Source organism: Symphalangus syndactylus, chromosome 6, assembly GCF_028878055.3.
Source record: "Symphalangus syndactylus isolate Jambi chromosome 6, NHGRI_mSymSyn1-v2.1_pri, whole genome shotgun sequence".
Classification (NCBI taxonomy): domain Eukaryota; kingdom Metazoa; phylum Chordata; class Mammalia; order Primates; family Hylobatidae; genus Symphalangus; species Symphalangus syndactylus.
Window position 1 is genome coordinate 29,251,821 of NC_072428.2, and position 12,258 is coordinate 29,264,078.

At 37.2% G+C, this 12,258-nt stretch overlaps 1 protein-coding gene and 1 long non-coding RNA gene across 8 annotated transcripts in view; one reads left to right on the forward strand and one right to left on the reverse strand.

Annotated features, from left to right (window-relative positions):
• The window catches only part of LOC129484309 (uncharacterized), a 180,538-nt gene that overhangs the window by 133,331 nt on the left and 34,949 nt on the right, over positions 1-12,258 (forward strand). The window lies entirely within an intron of this gene.
• Positions 1-12,258, reverse strand: part of BBOX1 (gamma-butyrobetaine hydroxylase 1) — a 483,622-nt gene that overhangs the window by 31,136 nt on the left and 440,228 nt on the right. For all 7 annotated transcript variants that reach the window (XM_055282094.2, XM_055282097.2, XM_055282093.2 and 4 more), the window contains one exon: positions 4,452-4,650. In XM_055282094.2, coding sequence (XP_055138069.1) covers positions 4,452-4,650 — 199 coding nt within the window. The remainder of the gene's footprint in view (positions 1-4,451; positions 4,651-12,258) is intronic.

Genomic DNA, 12,258 nt, shown 5'->3' on the forward strand with positions numbered 1-12,258 from the left:
ATGATGTGCGACAAAATAATGACAAGCATCAGAGAAAATACAGATGTGGAAAATGACATGCACTTTTGTCCTGAAAGTTATTGCCATTTTGATTTAGTTGAACATAAGTTTATAATGGTGAAAGATTCTAATAATTATTGCATTCATCTGCTGGTTTATGGTCCTTTACAAAGATTTAGGCATGATTTATTCATTAAACATTTATTCCTTGCCTTCTGTATATGAAGACTACATGAAATGCTGCAATCTACTGTTTTTTTGTTCATCCAACCAACCACTTAACAATTGAGACGACAGCCAAGAACCAAAAATAGCTATTCTCATTCTCATTTTAGACTCATGCATTTAACATTTTTGAAACTAATAACCCCACTTGAATGGAAAGGTGCGAGCTGGGTATTAGTTTCCCAAGGAGGGCATGTCTAACGTGGCACCATCAGCAAGCTATTATTGTTTTAGGCACCTAACCAAGAGCAGTCATAAGCTTCCTTGAAAAATCTGCATGGAGAGCAAAGTTTACTTTTAATCTGTTCCTACATTCCTTTCTCTATCCCTCTCCTATTGTTTAATCACTTTTCTCCGTTATTTATTGTGTGCATTTATTCATTCCATTCACTCACTCATCAACTAATTATTTTTGAAACAAGAGTAAGATACTTTCCCAGTGGAGAAACAAAGATATGAAATGGAGGGACATTGTTTAAGGCAGCTACTGAGTCTGTTCTGAAGATGTCATATCCAGGCACAAACAAAGTAGAAAGAATAATGTGGTAAATGCCATTTAGTGCACATCATTGTGAGAGTTCAGATGACATAAAGCGCCCAAGTTCTATCCCAACGGAGACCTGCCTTCTATTGAAGTCCCCCTGCCTTTCAGCCAGAGGTTCTCAAACTTGGCTGCACATGAGAATCACCTGCAGAGTTTTGAAGAGTCCTGATACTCAGGCCAAATACCAGTACTGTTAAAAAACAATAAAAAAAGAAAAACAAGCTCTGGAGATGGGATGCAGATGTCAGTATTTTTTAAATTGGCTATTCCAATAAGCAGCTTAGGTTGAAAACCACTGTTCTAAGTATTCTTTCTTCTTTTAAATCTATGTTACCCAGACTTCAGTATCACTTTTGCACATTACTATGCAGAGAAATGGAAAAAGGGGACAATGTTAGAGAAAATATTTATTTTTCTTATTCTCTGAACAACATCAACAAAAACAAAAAAGCAAATAAAACAACTAACAAAAACAAGAAAACTGTTCTGTCAGTTCTTGAGGTAGAGAATTAAAAATTGTCAAAAAATATGTGGAGAGATCTTGATAACCAGTGGTAGAAGTAAGGGGTAAGCTGTAAAGAAAGGCATTTTCTGGCATGCGCATAATTTGAGAGATTCAGGTAAGAAATGTGATCATCTAAGGAAGGTGAGATGGGATAGGTTAACTTATCTGGTTAGATGGCAAGGTCCATAAAGGACATGGAATGGTAGTAGGAGGTCTGATTTGTTTTGACAACAGACCTTTAGTATTTATTCCAATAATTTCACAATATTAGATCAGTGGCCAAATTATTAAGCCCTTTTATAGGACAAAACAAAACACACATAATAAATCAAGCTTAGATTCTGACCCCTGGTGTGATGGGCTTGGGGGCTAGTTTAGAGAACTCCAACAAAGAGCCCCAAATTTGGCCACTCTTATGAAATTGTGAAATTCCTTGGAATAGATACAAAAAGTTTGTTGTCAAGGATCCTCAACTACAGTACCATACAAAATAATTTCATAGCCCTAAAATATCCCCTGTGCTTCACCTTCTCAATACTCCTCCAAACCCCTGTCAAACAACCATCTGTTTTCAGCCTCTCTAGTTTGCCTTTTTTAGAATACTGTATGAATGGAATCATATAGTACAAAGCTGTCTCACACTGGCTTCCTTCACTTAGCAATATGCATTTAAAATTCATTCATGCTTTTGTGTGGATTAATAGTTTGTTCCTTTTGATTGCTGAACAGTATGAATGTACCACCATTAATCAATTCACTTTTGAAGGGCATCTCAGCTGCTTCCAGTTTTTGGTGGTGATTGTGAACAAAGCTATTATCAAATTCATAGGAAGATTGTTGGTCTTATGTTTGGACATAAGTTTTCAAATCAGTTTGGTAAATATATAGGATGGTAATTGTTGTGTTGTATGTTAAGTCTACGTGTAGGTAATAAAAAGAGTAAAACTATATTTCAAAGTGGCTGTGTACCCTTTTGCATATAATCCAGTAATGAAAGAGAATCCTTGCCAGCACTTGTTATTATCAGGCCCTTTTTTGGATTTTAGCAACTTCTAATATGTTTATAGTGGTATTCATTGTTTTAATTTGTGTTTCTCAAGTGGCACTGTGTTGAGCAATGTTTATTTGCCACCTGTATATCTTCCTTGGTGTGGTGTCTGTATAGACTTTTTGCCCATTTTTATGATGGGGTGTTTGTTCATTTGTAGTTGGGTTTTAATTGCTCTTTTTGATGAGCTTGCTAGCTTTTTTTGTGTAGGTCAGTGTTTCAGAATACATGTCCCTCATGCATCAAAAAAAAAAAAAGTTTGTTGTCAGCAAATAAAAACTAAGTAAAATGACTTAGAAGAGATTTGTTTCAAAGTGTCCTGTTTAACACCAGTGGCTAAAAGCTCTTCTTTTCCATTTGCTTTCTTCATATTATTGACAGCAAGGTAGAGCAGAAAGTCCATAGATAAGACAAACTCTGGTTCCTTTATTACTATCTGTGGCCACTTGGGTTACAAATTAATTCTCTGGGCTTCAGTTTCCTTATCAGTGAACTGAAGGATAATATTTATTTCAGAAAGTTGTTGTGAGAATTACATGAACAATACATAATACAGTTAAGTCTCTTAACAATTTTGAGACTTTCCCCCCTCTTTCCTTTGTCTGTTGTTGTTGCTGTAATCTCTAGGGCAGCTCAAATTCTTGCAGGTGTAAGGGAGATACAAATTTTATACAACACAAATCCACTAATGGTAAATGTAAGTTTCGGAGTCAGAGTAGGTGCTGTGTTGTCTAAGTCTAAACGTGGCAGGGGTGGCAGAGTCTTTCAGTGATTGAATATTTTTGGCCTCCTGTTCATCTAAAAACCAAGTCTTACTCTAGTTTAGGGGTGGCAAACCTAAAGAGTAGCAGGGCCCTTGCAGGTCTGGAGAGGGTGGAGGATTTTGGCAAACTGGAAAGTGAGTCTACACTCTTTTCAAGGGCAGCCTCTACTTGTATGTAGCAGATTGTTGACATGCAAGGATTTAGGCTCTGTTGTTGCTAGATATGATTTTTCAAGAAAAGTCAGGTCCACATGTAATGTAAAATCTCCCAGTTTTTAAGTGTTGACAACTAATTCCATTTTCTTTCAACATCATGTTGGCCAAACCAAACATCTGAATACAGCCCGTGTGCTTCCAGTTGCAACCTTTGGAGTTGGAAGGTCCCTTTCACTTTCAATGCTCTCTACTCTATGAGCCCAAGAATAATTGTATTAATCCCACATGAAGGGCTCACTCTAAAGAAATACAGTTATACTCCCACGTCTACATAAGTGTTTCCTGTTAGTGTTTCACTATCCATAATTAATGTTACCTCCTAGGAAATTCTTGTGCAAACAGCCTCTTGTTCCAAAGTTAAAATCAATTATATCTCCCTGTTACTTACTAAAGCACATAGGCCTAATTTTATGAATGTTAGTTTTATCTTTTTAACACGTCTGTGACTGATTTTAATTTCTCAGGGCCCAACTTTATTTTCAGCCAACTCTTGGGGGTAAAAGTTTAATGAACTTTAACATAAAGTTTAATATGTTGTAAAGTCTTGAAGAAACACAGTCTTTCATCACACCTGTTATGGAATAAATTATGTCCCCCCAAATTCATATGTTGAAGCCCTAACCCCCAATGTTTGGAGATAGAGCCTTGGGCCCTAAGCTAATAGGACTGGTGTCCATAGTAGAAGAAGAAGGGACAGCAGGAGTGTGCTATGCACAGAAGAAAGTCCACTGCGAGGACACAGTGAGAAGGCAGTCATCTGCAAACCAGAAAACATAAGCCTCACCAGAAACCAACCCTGCCAGTACCTTGATCTTAGACTTCCAGTTTCCAGAACTGTAAAAAGAAATAAATAAATTTCTGCTGTTTAAGTTAGCTGATCTGTGATATTTTGTTATGGCAGCCCAAGCAGACTATATACACCACCTATAACTAGCCTGATGTCTTTGGTGCCTGGTGTCTTTGGGCTTTTGGGCTCTTAAAAAATTATCATTCTCAGCAAAATACTACTTTTAGACTCTTCTTTTTATCTGACTTCCTGCTCAAGACATTATGAAAATTTCTGTATCTTCAATCAAGGTGGTCTTCCTCAGTTGGGAAATATTTCAAACTTTATCTGTGATGGCAGAATACAAACCGTTTGGTTACTCACCCATAAAATGTGAGATAGAGGAAACCCATCCTTTTCCCAAGTTTTGAAACTTCTCCTGGTTTGTCAGATGCTCCGGTGAGTCGTACTATGCCTACTTTCTTGAGGGTGGAGAGCCACTTGTATGCATGTTCATCATATCTTAAAACATCTTCAAAATCCAAAGTGGGTAGCTGGAGCTCTGAGCCCCAGTATTGGCATTCTGTGAATTGATAAAATGAAGAAATCAGATGGGATTACATTCTTTTTACATAAGATGATAACCTCAGAGAAGGGTCTAGTTCATTAAAGTTGATCGTTGATTTATACTGGAGTTTATTAAATGTTATTCATATTAGAAATGCCCAAGTCACTAGGCCTTTCTTCCTTGGCACCACACCAGTCTGTTATATGCCTCCTGCTTATAACCGTGTCTGGCCCATAGCAGGTATTCAATATGCCCCATTTGTTAAGGGAATGTTGTTTAGCTGATGAATGACTCTTGATCTGTATGTTCTTAGGGCTTCTCTGCATGGACACTGCTTAGAAATAACTCTGAGATACTGTATGTGTTAACAGCCAAGTTATATTGCTCAACTCCAAATAGATGATAAAATCAAAATGGTAGATTAGAACAGCATATGTCTATTCTTGGGAGCTGGGGGTTGAGGAGAGCTTTGACATGGTAGATACAGCTCTTCTTTCCTCTTATTTCACCTGATAAGAAGCAACCTCTGGGATCAAGTAATCCTTTGGGGTTAGCAAGAAAAGATGAAGGTATATTCCTGGAATGCATAGACCTTTTAGTGGGAGTGCCACACAGATAAGGTCAAATGCTTTCCATTAGCTCTCTCATTCTTCATGATTAAATGCTCATAAAAATGCTTAATTGAGAAAACAGAAAGAAAAATGTAAAAAATAATTGGCTTGCAAACTGGGCTCTCCCAAAAGAAGTGGAATACAGAGGAAATGCAAATTTGCCAAGGAAAATAAAACAGATATTACCAACTAAATTCAGGAAAAACCTGACTCTAGCTAGTCCATTTGATTTCTTCCTTCCTTGGTAAGAAAATTGCCCTAGGAAGGTAAGCCTTCCTAAAAAGTGACAGAATGAGAACTTATGATCTCAATATCATTGTGAGCAATGCTTTACTTTTCTAGCTGGGGAATGTGTCATTTTATAGAAACAAAATTAAGCCCCCTGTTTAAGAATGAAGAACGGTGCCTCTTGTAGTAATTGTGGACTGGAAACCATTGCTTCTTTGATGTCAGCATAGCTGTTTCTGCAGAAATAGGAATTTTTGTAGGCGTCAGATAGTGGCTTTAGTAGTAAAAAGATACATGCAGGTGCAGGGAGCCACTTCTTGCTCTTCCACCAGCTAGTTGCATAAGGACATTGGCAGAGGTTAGTAGGTGTGTGTATGTATGAAAGCCTAATTAGGCTATAAATGCATATATTGCCAAAGTTTCTGGGTTATTAAGCACAGCAGTTTGCATGATGAGCCAGAATTTCTAGGACCAAAATTGCAAACTGTAAATGAGGCCTCCCTAGAGCTGCATTAATTATTTTTTACTATGCTAATATTCGTTAGTACTGAACACATTCCACAGGCCCCAGTGACTTACTGTATCATCTCTGAAAGTTGAGCTGATATCCAGCCACTGGTTCTGAATTCCTAATTTTAACTCTTTTCTCTCTGTGAGGAGTAACCAGAACTGAAAGAACTATACAGTCTTTCCAGCTCCTTAAGCATTGTTTTTCAAGTGCTTCTGATATTTGAGAAAACCTTAGAATTTAATATTAATCAAGTCCCTTTGGCAAAGAGAAACAGGTCAGCACATGGGCCATGTTTTATTAGACCAGAGCAAGTTGGCTAAATCAATAACAGACAATGAGGCATGAAGGTTTCAGGATGATTATACATTTTGGGGGAGGGAGGAAGGATGGTTTGATACAGTTTCTTGGTATTTCTTGATTATATCAGCTACCTAATCAATAGTCATTTGTTGGTTTATCTTTTCAATAAGGCTAATATTTTATCATGTCACAAGGCATGGTGATAGGCAGTAGGTTTTGAAGAGTTCACAGTCTATAGGAGAATTTGACATGGAAGGTGGCAATTGAAACAAAATATAATCATTGCTATAGTTGAGATATGTTCAGGATACCAAAAAGGTATCTGTTGCAGGAAGTCAGGGACCCCAAATGGAGGGACCAGGTGGAGCTGCAGCAGATGAACATAAATTGTGAAGATTTCATGGACATTTATCAGTTCCCAAATAATACCTTTATAATTTCTTATGCCTGTCTTTACATTAATCTCTTAATCCTTTTATCTTCATAAGCTGAGGATATACATCACCTCAGGACCACTGTGATAATTGCATTAACTGTGTAAATTGATTGTAAAATGTGTGTTTGAACATGTGAAATCAGTGCACCTTGAAAAAGAACAGAATAACAGTGATTTTTAGGGAACAAGGGAAGACAATCATAAGGTCCGACTGCCTGCAGGGTTGGGCAAAAAGAGCCATATTTTTCTTCTTGCAGAGAGCCTATAAATGGATGTGCAAGTAGGGAGGATATCACTAAATTCTTTTCCTAGCAAGGAATATTAATATTAATACCCTGGGAAAGGAATGCCTTCCTGGGGGGAGATCTATAAACGGCTGCTCTGGGAATGTCTGTTTTATGAGGTTGAGATAAGGACTGAGACACGCCCTGGTCTTCTGCAGTACCCTCAGGCTTACTAGGATGGGGAAAAACTCCGCCCTGGTAAATTTGTGGTCAGACCAGTTCTCTGCTCTCAAATCCTTTTTTCTGTTGTTTAAGATGTTTATCAAGACAATACGTGCACCGCTGAACATAGACCCTTACCAGTAGTTCTGCTTTTGCCCTTTGTCCTGTTCCCTCAGAAACATGTGATCTTTGTTAGACCCTTACTATTAGTTCTGCTTTTTGCCCTTTGAAGCATGTGATCTTTGTACCTACTCCCTGTTCTTACACCCCCACCCTTTTTGAAACCCTTAATAAAAACTTGCTGGTCTGAGACTCAGGTGGGCATCACAGTCCTACTGATATGTGATGTCACCCCTGGCCTCCTAGCTGTAAAATTCATCTCTTTGTACTGTCTCTCTTTATTTCTCAGCCAGCCAACACTTATGGAAAATAGAAAGAACCTACGCTGAAATATCAGGGGCAGTTTCCCCCAGTAGGTATCAAATTTTCTGATACCTTGTCTAATGTTCTTTCTTGATGCCCAGCTACTCTTTCACATTCATGAAGTTCTCCAGGGCAGTCCCTCATGCTTAAACTATTTCCAAAAGAAAATGGGATTGATTTCATATGGTAAGAGCCTCTTCTCAGAGAGGCAATAGATGTGGCTTTGTTTTGAATACTGGATTATGTGATTGTTTGCTTTGCCACTCCCATTTGCTCATTGTGTTTACAATCCTCTGATTGTAATATCTGATACCAATTAAAAGGGTTTGCAGGAAGAGGGTGATAAATGTTATACAAATTACATACTGACTGCCTAACTAGAAAGGTCATTTGAGTTTTAGTGAGAAAAAAAATTTACTGGCCAAAACATCAGTGTTAAGGGCATAAATAACAAATCACCATTTCCTCTTTCCAAAGCTCACCCCTAAGTGGACCATGTCCAGAACATTAAAAGATTTATTGAAAACAGCTTTAAGCTTGTTAGAAATCAGGGGCTCACAGAGTGTTAGAAGCGGATGGGATGTTAAAGACTCACTTGGCATTTTCATATTGGTTTTTGTATTTCCCATCACCATTCGTTCTTATCACTGAACAAAATGCTTGCCTAAATTGCAGCTGAAAATTCTAGTTTTCTGACACTGTGGTAATTGGTCCAAAAATATATTTTCTATTCCTATGTAGACTGGTGTATGGAATTAGGTATTATCTACATGATTATCTATAGTAAATGTGTTGCCTTTACTACAACTGTTTGAGTAATTTATTGATGAGCATTTATTAAGATTTTAAGAAAAATTTATTGTTTCCTATTGAGAGTAAACCAGCCTAGAGAGATGATAGTGGTACAGACTATAGTACTGTCCAATAGGGCTTTCTGCAATAATGGAAATATTCCATATCTATGCTGTCCAATATCATAGCTACCAGAAACACATGGTTATTGAGATTTGACATCTGGCTGGTGAAACAGAGGCACTAAAGTTTTTACTTTATTTAATTTTAATTAATTTAAATAAATAGCCATATGTGACTGGTACTGTATTAGATAGGTCATGCATCAAGAAAAGAGCATGGAGGCAAGAAGCTTGGGTTTGAATCATTGTCCAGCCTCTTACCAGATGCTCTCATTTCTTGGCTTCTTCTCTGTGTCTCAGTCTTTTATAAAATAGAGACAGTTATACTTACTCTGCAGATCTTTTGTGACCATGTAATGATATTATGAAAGGAGTTTGGTACAGTACATGGCACATAGAAGATCCATAGTATCAATAATAATAGCTAATATTTGCTGAATAGGTCAGGCACAATGCTAGATGCTTCCGAGTCTTATTTCTTTTAATCTCCACAGCAAATATATGTAATAGATGCTTTCAGTGTTGCTGTGTTATAGAGAAGGGAACAGAGTTCCAAGTCGTGCTGCTAATGATTTACAGGACTACTTAGTCAAATCCAGGTGACTGATTCAAAAATCTATAATTTTAACAACTGCATATAAAATGAACGTTTGATGCCTTGAAATACTATCATCATAGGTATTTTTATGTCCTATGTCTGAATGTCCATAGCTTAGTCTGTCCCTCATAAAGGAGATCTACTAGATATAAATGAAAGCAGAGCAAGTTACAATTAGGAACATTTTGTCTGAACTTGTTCAAGCATGGGTGTTTAAAGATAAACCTTGGCTCCTAGTCAGAATTTTAAATGCAGGAAAAACACTATGAGCAAGTTTCATTGCACAACACTGAAACAACATTGCTATTCACCTTTGGTGAAATGAACCAAGGCTTTGCACACTGAAAAATCAGCTAGCTTCTCTTCTTTAGTATATGCCACTATATTTCAGTGTTCCATGCCTTTTTGGTTTTACTTAAGGTCATTATCACTTTCCAGAGAGTTTCAGTGACCATGTGGCAGGGAAATATAATACACAGTGATTGAAAAATCATTGTCACAAGATGAATTTTCTTTATTTTTATTTTATTTTTTTTTCATTTTCTTTTCTTTAAACATTGAGCTTATATTTTGACTACTTTGTTGATTCAAGAAGCATCTGATTAGGGCACACACTACATACTTCCATAGCATGTTTCAGTGACTTTTTGTTTCTATATGAGCTTTTTTTTTTCCATTATAAAATAGCACCCACCCACACTCACACATAATATTCTTTGTTTTAAAAATACAGAAAGATTTATATTCTTTTAAAAAATATGTTATCCTTTAGATGTGTAAAGTTAACCATATTCACACAAAGAGACTCCAGGATAATGCACAGCTGTCAATACAACAGGTAGCATAGTCTGTAGTATAAATAATTCCAGTTTTACAGGACTTTACCATCACAGTGTGGTTACAATGGTTTTTCAGTTCTTCAAAGTTTATACTTTTTCAACCATAGCTCTCATTTTGGAGTGCTCTAGTTAGGAGTTTTGCTGAAATCAGAGACTAAGGGCCATAGCCCATTAGAACCTGTGTACCAATATGAGCCTCTCCTAAATTTGGTTATGCTAAATGTGACTTTCACAGACGCTGCTGTGACAAACCAGTTTTCAAATTCATCATAGTGGCCTGAATGCAAAATACTCTAATTTTCAGGGAGACAGACATACCCTTGGAGTTACTGCGGGTTGGGTTCCAGACAGCCACGACAAAGCGAATAGCTAAATGAAGTGGCTGTCATGCAGACATTTTGGTTTCCCAATGCATGCAAAATTAATGTTTACATTATACTGTAGTCTGTAAGTACGAAATAGCAGTATGTCTGAAAAATACGTATAACTTAATTAAAAATACTTTATTGCTAAAAATTGCTAATGATCATCTTAGTCTTCTGTGAGTCATAATTTTTTGCTGGTGGAGGGTCCTGCGTCAGTGTGGATGGTTGCTGACTGATCAGAGTGGAAGTTGGTGAGGGCTGGGGTGGCTGTGGCAGTTTCTTAACATAAGACAACAGTGAAGTCTGCTCCATTGATTAATTCTTTCTTTCACAAAGTATGTGATGCTGTTTGGTAGCATTTTTCCACAGTAGAACTTCTTTCAAAATTTGGGTAAATCTTCTTAGACTCTGTCACTACTTTATAAACAGCATTTATGTAGTATTCTAAATCCTTTGTTTTCATTTCAACAATGTCCACATCATCTTCACCAGGAGTAGATTCCATCTCAAGAAACCACTTTCTTTGCCCAGTCATAAGAATCAACTCCTCATTCATTCAGCTTTTATTATGAGATTGTAGCAATTTAGTTACATCTTCAGGCTCTACTTCTAATCCTAGTTCTCTTGCTATTTCCACCACATCTGCAGTTACTTCCTCTGCTGAAGTCTTGAACCCCTCAAAGCCATCCATGAGGGCTGAAATCAACTTCTTCCAAACTGCTGTTAATGTTGATATTTTTACCTCTTCCTGTGAATCAAAGATGTTCATAATAGCATCTAGAATGGTGAATCCTTTCCAAAAGGTTTCCAATTTACTTTGCCCACAGCCATCAGAGGAAACACTATCTGTGGCAGCCATAACCTTATAAAATGTGTGTTTCTTAAATGATAAGACTGGAAAGTCAAAATGACTCCTTGCTCCCTGGGCCGCAGAATGAATGTTGTGTTAGCAGGCATAAAAACAGCATTAATCTCCTTGTGCATCTTAATAAGAGCTTTTGAGTGACTAGTTATATTGTCAGTGAAAAGTAATATTTTGAAAAGCATCTTCTCTTTCTGAGCAGTGAGTCTCAACAGATATTGAACAAATATTCAGTAAGCCATGCTGTAAATAGACGTATGGTCATCCAGGTTTTGTTTTACCATTGATAGAGCACAGGCAGAACAGATTCAGTATAATTCTTAATGGTCCTAGAATTTTCAGAATAGTAAATGATCATTGGTTTCAACTTAAAGTCAATAGCTGTATTGGTCCCTAACAAAAGAGTCAGTCTGTTTTTTGGAGTGTTGAAGCTAGGCATTGACCTCTCTTTTTTAGCTATGAAAATCCTAGATGGCATCTTCTCCAACATTAGGCATTTTATCAACATGGAAAATCTGCTACTTAGTGTACCCACTTTCATCAATGATCTTAGCTAGATCTTCCAGATCACTTGCTGCAGCTTCTCCATCACACTTGCTACTTCACCTTGCACTTTTATGTTATAGAGAAAACTTCTTTCCTTAAACCTCATGAACCAACCTCTGCTACCGCCAGACTTTTCTTCTATAGCTTCTTTACCTCTCTCAGCCTTCACAGAATTAAATTGAGTTAGGGCCTTGCTCTGAATTAGGCTTTGGCTTAAGGAAATGTGGCTGGTTTGATCTTCTATTCAGACCCCTCAAACTTTCTCCACATCAGCAGTAAGGCTGTTTTGCTTTCTTATCATTTGTGTGTTTACTGGAGTAGCACTTTCAATTTCCTTCTGTAACTTTTCCTTTGCATTCTTCACAACTTGACTGAAAGTCTGGCGCAAGAGGCCTAACATTTGGCCTCCCTCAGCTTTCATTCCTTTCTCACTAAATGTAATAATTTCTAGCTTTTGATTTAAAGTGAGATTGTAGCAATTTAGTTACATTAAAATGTTTAGTCACTAAAACACTTAGAGGTCATTGTGGGGTTATTAATTTGC